We start from the raw sequence: 16724 nt of genomic DNA, 5'->3' as shown, positions 1-16724 counted from the left end.
GTCTATTATGTGGGTCTTTTGGAAAAATATACAAGTTTAAAAAATTATTATCTTATAAATTCATTAAATTATCATACGACATTGGCCGCAAATCAAAACTAACAAAAACTATTATTTAATCGTTATTATCAATTTTTTGAGTATTAATTTACCGATGCTCTACTATATCCTAAACGAATATTTGCTCAGTTCTTTAGAATTAAAAGGATCCTATCATCATATCCACAAAGTGTAAAAAAAGAAGCATTAAGGAACGAGGAATTAATTATCAAGAAAAACTATATACAAAAGGAATCAATATAGCTCCAAAAAAGCTTGGAAAGTTTAGGATGAAAGCTACACAACTGGGCAGCCATCAACCATAATCCCTTTTGCAGTCGGACAAGTAGCTAATGGACATCCTTCTCCGCTGTTTCCCCACCAGTCGAGACCAATATTCTGCAATCCCAGCGCGATAAACAATAGTACTGTCATAAAAGCAGTCCCAGCATCAAGGCCACCAGAGAGAATGTAATTGTACCGCTTCCACACTTCTGGTTTATACCTGAAAACTACAAAACCAGAGAGGAAGCCAAGGATGATCCAACTAGTGAAGTTTACAGCAGAGGCTGGGGGCATCATTGCCGTGGAACCTAAAAGCACGGGCATGTGGATGAGCCGTATCCATTTCTTGCTAGGGAACGCCTTGTGGGCAAGCCACACTAAGAGAGGGGCTACCGCTCCGCCTAGAAAGAACCAATTGATATTTCCATACTCACCTTGATCACCAAAAATCCTTCGTGGCCCAACAAGACCCCATATGACAGAGGCATCAAAGAACACGCGATCCATAGGACAAGTCCATGGGCTGTCTCTGGGCAGCATGGTGGTGTCACATAGATAGGGGATGTCTCCCATTAGCCACCAGGCAGTCAAAGTGTATACCATTACTGCTATAAGTGTTCCCACAACCTGTAATACCATCTTGTTTAGAATTGATTATTCAAAGTTGAACAATATTCTATTACATTCAAAGTTAAAAAATATTCTATTAGACATGATTAAAGACAGGGAGGATAAAAACTGACCTGAGCCATGAACATTGCTCTTGGCGGAATCTTCATGTAGTGGCCAAGCTTAAAGTCAGCTAGGAAGGTTAGACCCTGATTCATGCTAATATATCCATACACCTTGAAGCACATATTAGCAACAGGACGCTCTGGGTACAAATAACCAATCACATATTCAGTGATGATATTTAAACCTGGTTGCTGTTCTCCAGCAAAAATGCACAAATATCAGTCACAGATCAACTTCAAAAACTTATAAATAAGCAACAGTGACAATCCCAAATACATTGCTTAATATCCTTATATATAAAACACAGATTTTAATACATTAAATATTTTTTTTTTTGGGTTATGTATTGAAATCTGCATTTTTATTTTTTTTTTGCTGGATGCCCTCATTAGAGAATGAATACATATTTACGCGTGTGTGTGTGCGCGCGCATACACATATTACATATAAACATCCCAGAAAACCCACCTCTTTAAATTCCATCTCTTACTTCCCCTTTTAACCACAGTGAAGCAATTGTCATTAGCTTAACTTCCTCAAAGGGAGATAGAAAGGACTAGGAAAAGAAGATTATGTTCATACAGTAAGTGAATTTAACTTCTATGATTACAATCATACGCATACATTATTAGGATTACACGATCAGTTCTCGATTCCTAACTAAAAAGGTGTCTTTTATTATATGTACTATCTATCAAACTATTTCAACCAATCCTCACAAACTATTTGAACCAATCGCAAATATCCACAAATTTTTGATAAAATCTTCAGTTAAATTTAGCTTTGGCATTACAGTTGCACATTACTTACTTGATTTGTGGTGGCATTGATGATACCAATTGGAAGGGTGAAGAAAACAGCAATGCCACAAGCTAGCAACACACCCCACCAAGGCAATTGAAGTGACTCATTATAATACTGGCAAGCAAAGATTATAAGAGCGATGTTGACAACAAGAATAACCCAGAACCACCACATCGGCACTGACTTGTACTTCTGCATAAGTTTTGTGTGTATGTCAACTTTTTTATGCCCACCAAAGGCCCTTCTTGTTTGCTCCCATAGGTCTCTGCATGTGACATGCAAAAATAAGAAACATAAACAGTATAATGCACTTAGTATGATGCACTTTTGGCTTTTCCTTATGTTTGTGAATTGAGATAAAATGCAACATACGAACAGAGTTTGAGTTTACCTTCCACTAAAAAGGAAAATGTGGACAAGGGTGGCAGAAAGTGTTGCAAATCCAAGACCATAGGTCATAGCAAAGAGAGTACTAAGATTTACAGGCCCATTCTTTGCATAAGCAGCTCTATCAAGACGGAAGTTGGCGTTGACAATGCTCAAAATATCATAGTCTTCACCATTTGATTTGAAAAGGTCTTTTGAATATATTGGAAAGTTCTTAGCTTTGTAGAAATTGAGCCAGTAACACAGGGGGACCATCACATACATGACAAGGAAGAATCCAACAGCAACATTGGCCGTGGCAAACCATGGGCTGGCCAGCGGACTCCCAAGGTATGATGAAATTGTAGACCAGTCAATCCCAATGGAACCAATTCCGAGGCCATTCATCCCGGAGCCCAGTTGATGGACAAGAACAGACTTTGGAGAAATCCAACAAACCCATGATATTGTTGTCAATAAAGCAAATAAATAGCCAGGTAAAACATAGTAAGCAAAGCTGGTGAGCAGAACTATCAGGAAGAATTGGTTCCGAGTCATTCCACCTTTCGGTCTTTTTTCTTTCTCATGCAGAGCCCTGCAATATTATAGTAACATTAGAAAAGATATACAGGCTACGAAAAATTTCTATTCGGTAATGAAAGTAATTTGCAAAGACACCAATACCTGAACAGTGAGACCTGAACCAGATTAGATGGCCACCACATTTCCCCTGGCTCAACCAGATATTTCCTGAAGAGCCCAGCCCAACCAAAGCCTAAAACCTAATTTCAAACAACAAGGATAACTGAAAGATTAAATACCAGCCATAAAGCAATGATATGGGGTACGCTTATTGATCAAAATTTCAATTCAATACTACATACAAATATAAGTTATTGCCAAGACTAAGTTTATTAAGAAAAAAATAAATAAAAGAAAAATGGGAAAAGAAAGAAGAGGAGTACCTGAGTTGTAAGCATAACAAGGAAAGCCGGAAGAAACCCGAGTTTCCTCTTATACAAGAGCTTAACCGCAGACAAAATATGAGTGGCATAAACAGTTCCAGCACCGGAATTAGCAAATATAGTGATCAAAACATGCTCCTTAATATTGAAAGGACCTGAGTTCAAATCAAACTCAAACATGGTATCTTTAAAGAAGATGCGATGGGGCAGCGTTCGAGCCATCAGATGGCCGAGGGGCACCACGGCAATCTGTGCCGAAATTGAAGTGACCGCCAATGGCTGTGTTCTGTACCAAAAGAACTGGTTGACAAAGGAGAGTACGACACAAGAAACTACTCCCAAAACCCACATTCTGAACGTTACGCAGGGCATTGTTGGATCGTCGGTTTTCGGCACTGTTAAATCCACTTGTTTTATTACACATTCTTCATCCACCACCACCACCACTCCATCCTCCCTAGCCTCAACCTCAGATATCTCCGCAGCCATTGTTCAGTGAATGCAACGTCAAAGATCTTTATGTTCGTTCAAGCTCTCAATATCCAATGCTTATATAGTGAGGCAGGAGTGAGAGCTATGTCTACAATATGAACCCGGACAAAAAACCTGAAAAGATTAGGAATATAAGTTTGAATCCAAACAGAATTGGTTATGCATTAGTATCAGAGATTTATTAGGAATCTAAGAGATTCCTGTGAAAATCCAGCCCAACAAGGATTCGCGCAGTTGCAGAGGAATCCGGGAAAAGGGGTTAGAAAATTTCCCACTACTAGTAGTATCCTGTATACTACTTTCATTGTCTTTTTATAAAAATTAAAAATGTCTTGTCACGTGGTGCATGTGCAATCCACACTACTATTTTCATTTCTGTTTTTCTTTCTTTTCATCAATGGAAAAGTCACCATCTCACCTCTCCTACCAACAACCAACCCATGACCATACTCTTGAGTTGTGGGTGAGATTGATGGGATCTTTTCTCTTATCTCATATCTTTTATAGCATAAAATAATAAATAATAAGTAACGAGTGTCAATCAAAACAAAATCCCCCGCAAACTCAAGAGAGAGTCCTCTTCTTTATGAATAATCTCTCGTTCGATAAAATTAAAACCGGAGTGAAAGCATTTAAAATACAACTTCAATTTGTTAAAAAAAAAAAAATCTAAGTCTTCTTTATGTCATTTTTCATTGGTTTTAATTTTTCTATTTTTCTTAAAGTAGGAGGATAAAAAAATTCGAATTAATTTTTTAACCGCCTTAAAATTCAAATTCAAGTGGCTAAACAAATAAAACTATTTGATCTTTACTTCTATTAAAACGAGAATATTTAATTAATGAATTTAATATATTAGAAAACTTAAACTCAAGACAAAACCAGGATACAAAAGATCTGCATTGATTATTATTATTATTATTTTTCCCGTTTTGGGGTAATGCAAATCCTAGAAAGGACCTTGGCAAGCAATCCCCAGCAATAATATAGGGATTTGCTCTTAAAATGGCAGTACAGTGGTTCTGGCCAAGCCAATAAAAAGCTCAGCCTGACACTAGCAGTACGTCACCGTTTTTGTCTTTGACAGCCCAGCTCAACTACAGCAAGACAGGCGAGTTGAAAATTCATTCTTTAATTATTAATTCAGCTGACATCATTCAATTGATCATCTTCACTTTCAATCAATGATCAACTTGCATCGTGCTCTCCCTTCTCACAGGCCGAGTTAAGTCGCCTGTCACGTCGATCTGATTGGTACTGATTTGGCGCAACAGCTTTTGACTGCACTGAATTATATGAAAATGAAATGATAAACATCAAATTTATTTGACTAATTTTACAGAATCTTCGACACTTTGATGCAGGGGAATTCAACTCTATCCAAAATCAAGGAGACAACTTTCAATTTGACATTCATTTCCTGCCCCAGCAGAGTAGAGATTAGGGAGTGATTTTCAAAGAGTTTTATTTAACTCTCCATTCAAGTCCAAAAAGAAAATATGAAATTAAAATTTTTGATTTAAAATTTACCCACCCCCTAGCTTTGAGGAACAAAAAGAAAAATCCATAATCATTTCTTTCCATCCATCTCCTCAAACCATGTTTTATGACAATAACTTTCACTTCAAAATTTAAAAGTTCAAATGACCTCAACCTATGATAACTTTTCATTATATTCGATTTTAAGTCTTTGATGTAAGTTGATTGAAAATTTATCCAAATATAAGGAGACATACAAATAGACAAAATAAACTGATTAATACCTAAAAGCTACTTTCAATCTATCCATCAAAATCATCCCACCAAGTAGTACAACCAATCAGCAGCAAAACCATCTATGTGTTAAATTGCAGTCTGATCTCAATTATGAACACTAGTATCAAAGAATCTGGGGCAATTCATTTAAGATAACAAAGAGGAGTCAAATTATCCAAGCATCCTTACTATACATATCCAGTAGAACCGTCAATGGATGATTGAAAAGAGAGTGGCATTCATTAATGGAATCCGAAACATAAGTTAAATTACTACTGTCATGAAACAACATTCTTTGATACATACCAAAATATAAAATATGAACAAAATTAGGCATCTTAGACATCATATCCTGCTAGTATTCATTCTCGGGCCATTAACTTTTTGTAATTTTCAGACCAACAAGTTTCATTTACAATCAATCAGAATATTAAGACATGAAAATAGAATCGCGTTGGCTAAGGCTGAAAAGAGGAGTGGCAATTGGGTTCCTTGCTTTGCAAAACCCAGCAAACATAGGGCAGTCTTCTCAACAAATAAAATTACTCCTACTATTTAGTTAGCCACCAGAACTATGTAATACAAGTTTTAGAACTATCAAGTAAATCAATAAAATTACTCCTATTTATTTAGACCCCAGAACTATGTAATACAAGTTTTAGACCTATCAAGCAAACCCAAAACTATACACATCTGACAAGTCCGACGGTACCAACAGGAGAAAAAGATACTCCCCAGGGCTAGGAGAATCAAGACAGCTCAGAGCCTCCTTTTTCACAAGAGCGACCGAGGCTGACAAGCTCTAGGTGCTTACAGCCATAACAATTTATCATTCCCTGTACACTAAATTTTTTCTTTTTTTTCCTCCAAAATAAGCACAGCAACATAATCAACAATTACGTTTTATAAAAGCTAACATTAATTTCATTAGTCAAGTATTACAAAAGCTAATATTAATTTCATTAGTCAAGTCATCTTCAAATTGAAGAATCTTAAAACGACACTTCCATTTAATTATTGATTTAGTGATGTCAAAGTTCTCATTCTTTAACCCATCCTTGACAAAGCTTCAAAAAGATTAAAAAATACTAAATGAGAACTCCAACCTGATAATCTTATGTTTTAAACTCAAAACGTGCAAGATCCTCTATATGCTATAACCTAAAAGAAGAGAATTGACAGAAACAAGTGTTTAACAACTCTTCCTATATGCAAAGAGGAATTTGAAAAGCTGAACCTATAAAAGGCTTGAAGGATTTATCTGCAGAAAGCTAAACCCAGAAATCAGGTTCGATAAATAAAATAAGAATTCTTGACTATATTACAGCTTTGGAAACTTTTCTTCTCTCTTCTAGAAAAATATACATAAGATTTAAGTTTTTGGAATATCATCAAACCATGAAGGATGCAACAAATGAAACAAATTTAATTTATAGCACTAAATGAAATTAGTAATCACACCAAACAGGAACCCTTCCCAACCCAAAGCGACTGACAGATAAGACGACGTTAATAGCAGGTCTAATTCCGCGATAATCTGTTTCCAAACAGATTTGCCCATCACCTAAAGATGAAACTGCATGCTAAAAGATAACAAACTAAAATGGGAAACAATAGATGGAGATGGGAACAACCGAACAATAAAAAGAAAAGACATTCCCATGTCTGCAACCTACAACACTTACATTTCTAATTATATATCAAATCATTCCTAACCATGAATTCGCATGTTCAACCAGAAATAAGTTAAGCAGCATCTAGGTAAACGCACGTGCATATTCTTCAATAATTAAAAAATATATATAATTTGTAGTTTTCTAACAGAAAAACACTCCAGCTCAAGCAGCTACCCAGCAATTACTGAAAACCACACGATGTAAGTTCGTCCTAACAATATTGCGCATTCAGAGATTTGTGTAATTGTCGAAACCATGAAGCTGTTGTATTGTCCCTCACTATCATAAACTCCGCAGTTTGCGCACATCCTACAGATAAGCATCGTTTCCACTATTTAGCTTGATTTTTTGTTTTGTAATGAACTTTCTTAGACGGCAGCTAACGGCCATTAATAACAAAATGTCGAGCTATAAAAGAGTAAGCATCAATCACCTGCAACATTGAAAAACTCAACGCTTTCCACGATGCCCGCCACCTGACCTTGCACCAGGATAGCGAGCAAATTGCAACCTTAACTTGACCGAGTCACGGTCATGCTCATCGAATCTATAACCTGCAAAATTGAGCTTAACTATTTTACGCGGTACAACCGACTCACGTGTCGAATAAGGCCATCAGTACATAGGTTTTATAAGACGTAAAATTATAACCTTAACCCAATTACACAGACTCAATTCACCTAATTAAAATTTCGTCATTTACTGCCAAACCTCATCGCATAATCAATTAAGGTCGAGGGAAAGGCGACCAAGGAAGAAATGGGAAAAAGACTTGCTACCTTCCCAAGAAACGGAAACTTGCCAAGCTTTTCTCGCCCTACCTTACAAACGTTCGAGATTAGGTAGAAATGCTTGCCCCTAACCATTTGTTGCTTCAGCTACTCTGCAATTTCAACGTGGCAACCCAAGGGAGGAGTGGGAAAAGGACCTGGTACCTTCTCAACGCAAAGGTCGTTAACTATGCCCTTTATTTTCCTCTACCTCAGTCAGTGAGGAAACTGGGCAAGATATTTACCCCAACCGCTCATAGTTTCAGCTTTTATATTGCTTACAGACAAAAGAAAACAGAGGAACGCGAACGAAACAGAAGACAGATATACTTGCGGCCTCATTAATTAGTCACGGTACTGGATCCTGCCTAAAATGGCTGGTCAAACAAATTACCAGTGAGCCCTCCAAAACAATCCAGTTAGGCTACCAATTGTGGCTGATTTAGTTTAAGGCAGCGAAGAACTGATTAGGGAAAAATGACCTCAAGGACCCCAAGAAAGCTTGATGTGTCAACATCACTGCAAGAGCCGGTCAACTAGCTGAAGATCCCAATTAGAGTGTTGAAGCCAAGATTTAACAAATTGTGAACTTGCAGATCAACTATAAGATCATGTGAAGAAAATGGTACCGACGAAACCAAACAATTTCTCCCAAAACTCTCTAATGGGAAAACGCATCATACATGTGGGCGTCAGTAACATCCCTCCCTTTCAGCAGAATTTTAATAGCTTAAATTTTTCAATAAAATATAAACTTATGTCAACTAAAGCTTCTTTACTTTCAAATTTTCAAATTCTTCCAAGCATTCAGAAACTTTTTCACCTAGTTTTACCTCATCCAAACAGACAGTCTGAAATGGAAGTAGAAGATGCATAGAATGCATTTGAGAAATGATGATGTTAAACAAGCTTGTCAATTGACATTTAACCTTAGATTATGTTTGTCAACATCTGTAAAGAAACCTGTCTTAGAAAATGTTCACTTTATACGCCATGACTCAGTTGCGAACGTGTATTGCACACAAACTTTAGACAAGTGTCGAACTTACCTTTTGTTTGATTTCTAAAACTAATACAAAACAAATGGCATGATATTGTTTCATAATGAGGTATAAAATATTGCTAAGTTCGAAAAATACTATTATTTACTGGGTCACTGCATTACCATTTTAAGGACTGCCCTTGAACTGTAATACAAGCATGTTCAGTTATGCATACACAAAAATTTTATATGTACGCATATTTTGTCTGAGATGTATTCACATGCAATCTGATAGAATACAACTAGATTACTTAAACATATAATGTTAGACTGACCTTGTAAAGCATCCATGGCGGTGGCTGCATGAGCAGGACTCACAAAATCAACAAAACATAAAATTAGTGGATCACCACCAGGCTGCAACAGCATAAATTCATCAATACACAGAATATTGACTCCAAAAACAGGAAGAAATTTTTTTTAAAACAAAAGAAAAATCATACTCACATGTCTAGATTCCTTGCTCACGAGTCTAACTTCTTTGTAGCCAACAAAAGGGCGAAAGATATCTATGAAACCAAGTGAAGGAAAAAATGCAGTAGAGAAAGAAAGCATTGAATACAAGCATTGACCCGGTAGCCAATGAAAGGATACGAGCTACCTCCCGTCGCGAACAATCAGATGGCAAGCCCTCCACAAATAGAGTGCTGGAGGCATCAGGGGGAAGAGGAACCTCAGACCTTCCACCTCCCAGTCCCAAGGCCCTATCTTTTGCAGATGGCCCTGGGTCCATCCCCCCAATACCCACAATACGCGGATCATCAACAGGACGGCTAGGCATTCCTCCACTCATGTGTCTAGCAGACTGTCCCCCACTGTACGATGAAATTTGCTGGACATATGTTTTGATTCATTAGACCAACACATATAATCAAAGAGTACTGAAACTGAGGCCTAAAAATAAAAAAAGTAACCCAAGTACCGCACTACGCAGGTAACGATCATAGGATGCTCCAAGGGAGTCAGTATCTCTCATTCCACGGAGGGCTCCTCTGTCGTCATCACGGGTATAATAACTGGACAGTTCATGGCCACTGGGAACATCTGCAAGATTAAGCAGATACTTCAGAAAAAAAACCACTAAAAATACACAAGTTCTGTAGCCTTTAGTCTACATACCCAGTACAATGGTTAACAACAATCCAAATGTTCAGACAATGACTTTCAACAGCTTTGCCAGACATTTGCCTGCATCACTGTGCCATATGTCTTGGTTCCTATATCGCATGAGGGACACCAACCAGACAATGAACCAGCACAAACGCAAACAGCAAAATATAGAAAGAGAGAAGAGGGGAAAAAAAAAAAAAAACATAGTGAGAAAATGCTTATCCTAACACCCTTACGCCCTGATCAAAATCATCATGCTAATCTGGTATTACATTTTATAATAATTGTGCTGATCCATCTATGGTAATCTTAAATCAGTTAAAATAAAAATCATCTTAAATTTATGAAGATAAGATTTAAGGAGCCCGTGTAATTGTAAAAGATGGATCTCAAAGCACAGATTAAATGTTATTCATGACCTCTTTTGCACTTAAGAGATTACCATAATTAGCTAATCATATGACAAACTTGAAGATAAAAACTCAAGAACAAACATTCAACTGCAGTAAAATAGCGATTACCAATCAATATTTTAACTTACTGAAATCCACATCACAACATAAAGGTTTTAATTTGACGAACTCTTGAAATCCTTAACATATTAGAATGGCAAGATAACCTCACCCAGCAAGAAACTGGAACACCGTCAACATATAACCTAATTCATTAGTAATATGGAACATTGTAGTAGAGGAATGGAACATGAACAATTGACCATGAAACATAGATCAATAAGTATTCATTCATTAAGATCCAACTCCATCTATAGACATTTATTTCATTTGGATATTATATAGTTTATACATAAAAAATCAATTGCAAGCTTTAAGCAGCCATCATAAACATGGTAAGGCATGCCTATGTAGGAAAGGGAGTTTCAACTGGGTTAAGCATATGGAAAAGAAACCAGAATGACTTGTGCTTTGTCCTCGGAAACAAAGGCAAAGAACTACAAGGAAACATCACGCCAACTACGAAGCACACGTAGTTTGTTTCAGAGCATTGCTAGTAATCATAAAACTTCATTAGAAAAGGGAAAATGTTTCAGTTGGCTTCCTTGGTCCCACCCCTCAATTCATGAAGCAGATCGCCGGGATAAGCAATATAGAAAAAAGACAGTCTATTTGTAAATTATACAATTTTGATTTATGAACAATCAATAGACCAAATTGCTCAGGTATCTACCCATTCTACATAAACTACAGCCTTAGATAGGGAAGAATAAAGATGGAGGATATCAGGCATGAACTCCACTAATTTCAATTAGAGGCCAAGCTGAGTTGACATAAATGAATTGATGGTCAAACAATAGCCACAATATTGCAGGGACCACAAAATCTGCCAGCCTACAGGCATGTCTAAGTTTGCCCCTTTGGGATGTGAATGCACCATATGTTACATTCCTTCTATGTAGGAACATATCTTGAGGAAAAATTTTGTATCACGATTAAAAACCAGAAAAATGTTATAACGTCCTTCAGGTGAACGTTTGTAAGAACGAAAGGTTTCTTGAATTACCTGGTAACATAATAGATCATGCTTGAGAAAGCTCAACGGTCTTAGTTAGGAATCTTCTCCATTAATTATTTGTCCTTCCTTTAAGGGCATTGCATTGGACTAAACTAGACAAAACAGGAATGATACTTTTCTCTTACATTTGGTATGATAGAGGACTTGATTGGACTACTTGAACTAACTTAGAAGAAACTCAAATTCCTAAATATACTAATATTAAACTAATTATTAAATAGCTAAAGATATCTTATTTATAGTAAAATTTCATACTATGAATTGATTACCGTACTCATATTATTAACTAATTAAAATTGATCAAATGGAAATTAATTAACTATCAATTATGTTTAATTAGTTTACATTGATAAATTCATATGTATTTTCTTTTAACTCATCGATTACATAGAAATATTATTAATATTAGCATGGGCCCACGATAAAATATTCCAACTCATCTCGCTTGCACCAAGCACAAGGTTAGATTAAATTTTTCAAAATAATCCATGCACCAAACCAAAAGATTTTTGCTGAGGATTAACTCAAATTGCTTCCTTTGATAATTGGGCTTAGATAATCAATTGTGAAAAAATCACCCTTGATCTTGCTTGATCTTCCTATTATACAGATATTTGTTTTGGGGGGGGGGGGGGGGGGAGCTACTTCCTCCATTTATTCGCTCCCACTCCCATATCCAATTGATTTTTTCTCTCCATAGCATTAATCTCCTTTCACCACACTATGACCTATAAGGAATGAGTGAAACTAAAGGAAATACTGATGCTTTGGCATGTCATTGTATGTTGGTGAGATAAAAGCATCCACTAACATCAGCAAGGCTAATCACAAGATTCTTTAAAGCGTGCAGTTCTAAATAAATTCAATTTAAGATATACTATATAATGTGAGCAATTATACATTTATAACTAAGCAAAAAGAAAGATTTGCTAAGAGATCTAGAAGGCAGTATAGCAACTTAGTGCTTATGGTTACTATTTTTACAGCGAAATAGCAAATCCCCACATAAATCAACCACATCAATACACATAGAACAACCTTTTCAACTAGCCAAAGGATAGAACAAAATAAACACAAGAGGATAACACCTCAAAAAATAACTCATTTCATCTTCACAATAGAGATTGTTGCATGCTTTTACATGTTAAAACTTTCATACATAAAAATCAAATATAAACAAATCCTTGATGTCCCAATCAAAGACCCAATAATAAGACAGTGAAATGGTCAACAGCAGTCAACACATAATGCAAGAGTAAACAAGGATGCCTATGACGGTATTTAACCATGGAAAGAATGAAAAAAACATAGCAGTCAAGATCAGCCAATATTTGTCATACAATTACACGAAGTGAATTGACCAGTTACCAGAACTTGAAATATTCATGGGGGCTCATATCTTGTCAAAGTGAAGATAATCAAGATCAAAATCTGATTTAAAAAGGTCCAGTTAAATCCAAAACAAGATCACTCATGCTAGTTCAGGATTGCTAATACTATCCCAGTACAAAAAAAAAGGCCCAAAGAGAAAGAATTCATTTGTTTTCTAACCCTAAACACATGCTAAATCCAAATAACAAAGCCAATAGAAGATTGATCAGAATTCAGACAGTTATTACAGATATTTTAAAGGTATGGTAATGAATCAGAAAAAGCAGGAGAAACATAAAAAGTTAATAAAATTTTAATTAAAAACTAAAAAATGAATTAAAGAACATAGTCAACTAAAAATTAGGGCTTTATAGACTCAAAATTTTCATTAAATGAAAAACCCAAAAAAAAAAAATTGAGTCTCTCTAGCACTTACTTAACGAGCCAAACAGATGGTAAATCGAGACCGAAACTGGCAAGACAAAATTGTTTCGAGTACAAAGCAAACTGACCAGCTTATGAGCAGAAATATAAGTTCAATTGAGTCATAAATATGCAAAAAAGCATGCAATTGAAGTAATACCATAGTCGGTGCGGGGCCGTTTGGAGACGAGAGATGGAAGCGCCGACTGCGGCTGCCGTGCGTCGCTGTACCTCCAATAACCGTCGGCCATTTGTTTGTTAAACTTAGATAGAGAGAGAGAGAGAGCGAGACTGAGAGGCAAATGAAAATCAACTTTGATATTTAAAAAAATAAAATTGAAACTGCCAGCACAAGAACTTTTAAACCTCTCTATCGTAATAAAACTAGGGAGATTGGTAATTTATCATAAAAAAAAATTAATTGAAAAGAAAGAGTAAAGGAGTCATTTGATTAATATTTTATTTTTAAAATATATAATTATTTAAAAATAATAAATAATAAAAATATTTTCTTATTAATTTTTTTATTTATACTCAAACTTATATTTTAAATTTTTAATATTTAAATTTTTGTTTATAAAACTTATTTAATAAATAATAAATCCGATAAAAATATATTTAAAAATAAAAATAAAATTATAAAATTATAATGACAGGAGTTATTAATTATTATGAAAACAAACCATCTCCTACAAAAATATGATGAAGTCGTAATCTGTGGTTACTGTCTTTTATTGTTGTCATAATTTGGTTAGCACAAAATAAGACTCGTTTAATTGTGTCCAAAAATAAAATACCAATATAATTCCTTTTAAAAGAGTATTTATTTATATTTTCGTAATATACTAGGCTTTGGTTATATGCAGTATATATTATTTTAAAAAATGTATTCTTTAATTTTCTTCTCTGAGTGCTTTTTAGTTTTACGATAAAATATTTTGGGCAATACAATAAGTCAAACTTTATGTTTAGTTAGCACAAAATTTAAACCTTGGCATTCTCTATAATGTTTTTCTCTAAACATAATTTCTTTATATATTATATAATGATTTAATAACAATTGCAACTTCAGAAAAATATTTTATTTTATGTTATACGTTTAATATATCATAGTATATTTTTTATAATATACAAATTATTATTATTATATGGAGCAAGTTTTTTCTTATTATTATTATTATCAGTTTTATTATTATTTTATTATAATTATAATGGATGGCAAAAATACCCATAGAACAAGGGTCTTGGGGAATTTTCCCCATTTAGAGAAGGTACGCAATCCATTTTGTACCTAATTTTTTATTTGGGAAAAAGATGAAGATATTTATTTTATCTAATTTCTTATTCTAGGAAAGATTGGGATGAGGTAGAATCCCTAGCCCCCCATTTCTCTATTTTAATTTTTTATATTTAATTTTATTTTTATTAATGAATAAATAATAAAATTTAAATTGTAAAATATTAAATATTGGTATAAATAACAAATATAAAAATATTTATACAAATAATGTAAATATTAGTTAATATAAAGACGTAATTTAATATAATTTAGACTTAACTATGATTGAAAACCCACACAAGCTCACAAGCTCACAATTCATAAATCAAACCCTAAGCCACTCTCTTTTAGTTTCACTCATTCTTTTCAAATTATTTACGTCTTAGCCAGTATTCAGCTCGTCCTCATCTCATCATTGCCTAATAGCACGTTGTATTATCTATATCTATTTTATTTATTTCATTATTGATATAAAAAGTAATTTTTTTTTCTTTTTGTTATAAAACTATGAAGATTGACGAAGATGATTATTTTGATGATTTATATTTTATAGCGTGACTTTTGTAATGGATTAATGTTAATATAAGATATATTATCAAATTTTATTTAATTTTTTTATATATTTTAATATGATTAAATCAAGCTCGAAAACGAAGAACGTGTAAGATATTTAGGGATTAGGGACCTTCGAAGATCCTTTTGTTATTATTCGGGGATCCTCATCCCCTTTAATTATAATGGGGATGGATACATATGCAAAATATTGAGGATATATACAGGGATGTTGGTCGCCGCCCCTCCCCTCCTTCTTGCCATCCCTATTGTTATTAGTATAATAGATATAAATAATACTATATGTTATAACCCTATTAACGTATTGAATCTAGAAAGAATCTAATCAAAGCAAGCTAATCAAGAAAGAAACAGAAAAGAATATTAACAAAGCACAGTTCCAAGCACTCAACTTGTAGAAGGAAAAACTGCTCCTTTATTGATATCTATTAATCGAATTACAAGCTGATTCCATAGAGGAGATTACAAAGATCACAAAGAACTAATTAGCTCACTAAATGATCAAGAAATGAGAAAGATCACAAACACAACCACATATCAGAGGCTAAAACACACGTATATATACTCTGATATTTCTGGGAAATCATAACGAACTCATAACGAATTCTTGCCACATCAGTTTCAATATTTCAACTAGACCCCTCCAGCTGAAGTCGATCTGCACAATGCCCCCAGACTTCTTCAAATCTTCCATTTAAACCCAACGACCATTAGTTGACCAGTAGCTTATTTCCTCACACTATAGACAATAGTTAACAAATAACATTTTAGTAACTTGCAATAGTTTATTATGATTCTAAGGTAAAATAAACTCATCAATAGGAATACAAGTCATTCCAAGTCTGATTTTTAGAGCTAAAGTAAACAATTATAATTACTATTTTTAATTCACATTATAATTTATTCCGATTCCAATCTATTATAATCAGCAATTGGTAAGTGTACCTATACCCGAATGTTTAAACCTTCGTAACTCATGCTTTTGATTCAGTGCAGTTAAAGAGAAAAAAATTTAAATTGTAAAATTTAGCTAAGACGAGCCTAGCTCAATTTAGGCTGATTTTGGTGTGCAAGATGTGCAGCCACACACGAGAACACAAATCAAGCCAACTCGAAACCTATAAATATAGGTACTATTCATGATTCGAAGCAACTAAGTCTTCACCCCAGCAACCCAATTTTCAAGATTCCCTGCAATTCACTACAAGCAACAATTCGTCTTTGATCAAAGAGGATCAAAAGAACACATCTTCTTTTATCAAACCCGCCATAAAAAGTAAATCATAAACAACATGGGAGCTGCTACCTTACGTAAGGTAAGGTACAACATGGGAGCTGCTTGGTGATGAAGGCATGATCTATGGAGTTTTAGTGGCTTTGATTAAAGTAAAGGGGCTGGTGGATAGTAATGAATGTTTTTTGGGTTTGCCTACCTTACATTAAACGTAAGGTACAATACTCTCTCCAGCAGTGGACTGGAGAGGTTTAAACGTTGGGCGAGAGTTGTTT

The 16724-nt window shown here is 34.7% G+C and overlaps 2 protein-coding genes across 6 annotated transcripts; both read right to left on the bottom strand.

Annotated features, from left to right (window-relative positions):
* Nucleotides 1-261: 261 nt before the first annotated feature.
* Nucleotides 262-3683, bottom strand: LOC18048387 (oligopeptide transporter 6). Its single transcript, XM_006441111.2, has 6 exons — nt 3195-3683; nt 2914-3011; nt 2255-2824; nt 1870-2128; nt 1068-1250; nt 262-951 (listed from the first exon to the last, which is right to left on the bottom strand). The coding sequence occupies exons 1-6, from the start codon at nt 3681-3683 to the stop codon at nt 337-339; spliced, it is 2214 nt and encodes a 737-aa protein (XP_006441174.1). The 3' UTR covers nt 262-336.
* An 841-nt stretch (nt 3684-4524) lies between these two features.
* LOC18048386 (RNA-binding protein 1) lies at nt 4525-13794 on the bottom strand. 5 transcript variants are annotated; one of them, XM_006441107.2, is made up of 7 exons: nt 13524-13794; nt 9852-9973; nt 9524-9761; nt 9377-9438; nt 9205-9286; nt 7551-7671; nt 7104-7426 (listed from the first exon to the last, which is right to left on the bottom strand). In XM_006441107.2, exons 1-6 carry the CDS (start codon nt 13612-13614, stop codon nt 7568-7570), a joined length of 699 nt encoding a protein of 232 aa, XP_006441170.1. In that variant the 5' UTR covers nt 13615-13794; the 3' UTR covers nt 7104-7426; nt 7551-7567. The 5 variants fall into 5 exon arrangements, with proteins under 5 accessions (XP_024043873.1, XP_024043875.1, XP_006441170.1 ...); XM_024188105.1 differs by lacking the exons at nt 7104-7426; nt 7551-7671 and adding an exon at nt 4525-4972; XM_024188107.1 differs by lacking the exons at nt 7104-7426; nt 7551-7671 and adding an exon at nt 4574-4967.
* Between the last annotated feature and the right edge of the window lie 2930 nt (nt 13795-16724).

Source organism: Citrus clementina, unplaced genomic scaffold (assembly GCF_000493195.1).
Source record: "Citrus clementina cultivar Clemenules unplaced genomic scaffold, Citrus_clementina_v1.0 scaffold_3, whole genome shotgun sequence".
NCBI lineage: Eukaryota > Viridiplantae > Streptophyta > Magnoliopsida > Sapindales > Rutaceae > Citrus > Citrus x clementina.
Note: the sequence above shows the minus strand (reverse complement) of the source record. Positions and strands in the feature narration are given on the sequence as shown.

Bases quoted from the DNA above. Each gene is read 5' to 3' on its own strand.
- LOC18048387 (XM_006441111.2), bottom strand. From the start codon at position 3,683: ATGGCTGCGGAGATATCTGAGGTTGAGGCTAGGGAGGATGGAGTGGTG. The intron at 1,251-1,869 runs GTAAGTAATGTG...GCTGGAGAACAG, and splicing joins TCAATGCCACCACAAATCAA to CAACCAGGTTTAAATATCAT. The intron at 952-1,067 runs GTCAGTTTTTAT...ATGGTATTACAG, and splicing joins GAGCAATGTTCATGGCTCAG to GTTGTGGGAACACTTATAGC.
- LOC18048386 (XM_006441107.2), bottom strand. From the start codon at position 13,614: ATGGCCGACGGTTATTGGAGGTACAGCGACGCACGGCAGCCGCAGTCG. The intron at 9,287-9,376 runs GTGAGTATGATT...ATGCTGTTGCAG, and splicing joins TGAGCAAGGAATCTAGACAT to CCTGGTGGTGATCCACTAAT. The intron at 7,672-9,204 runs GTCAGTCTAACA...TCAATTTTGCAG, and splicing joins CGCCATGGATGCTTTACAAG to GTTATAGATTCGATGAGCAT.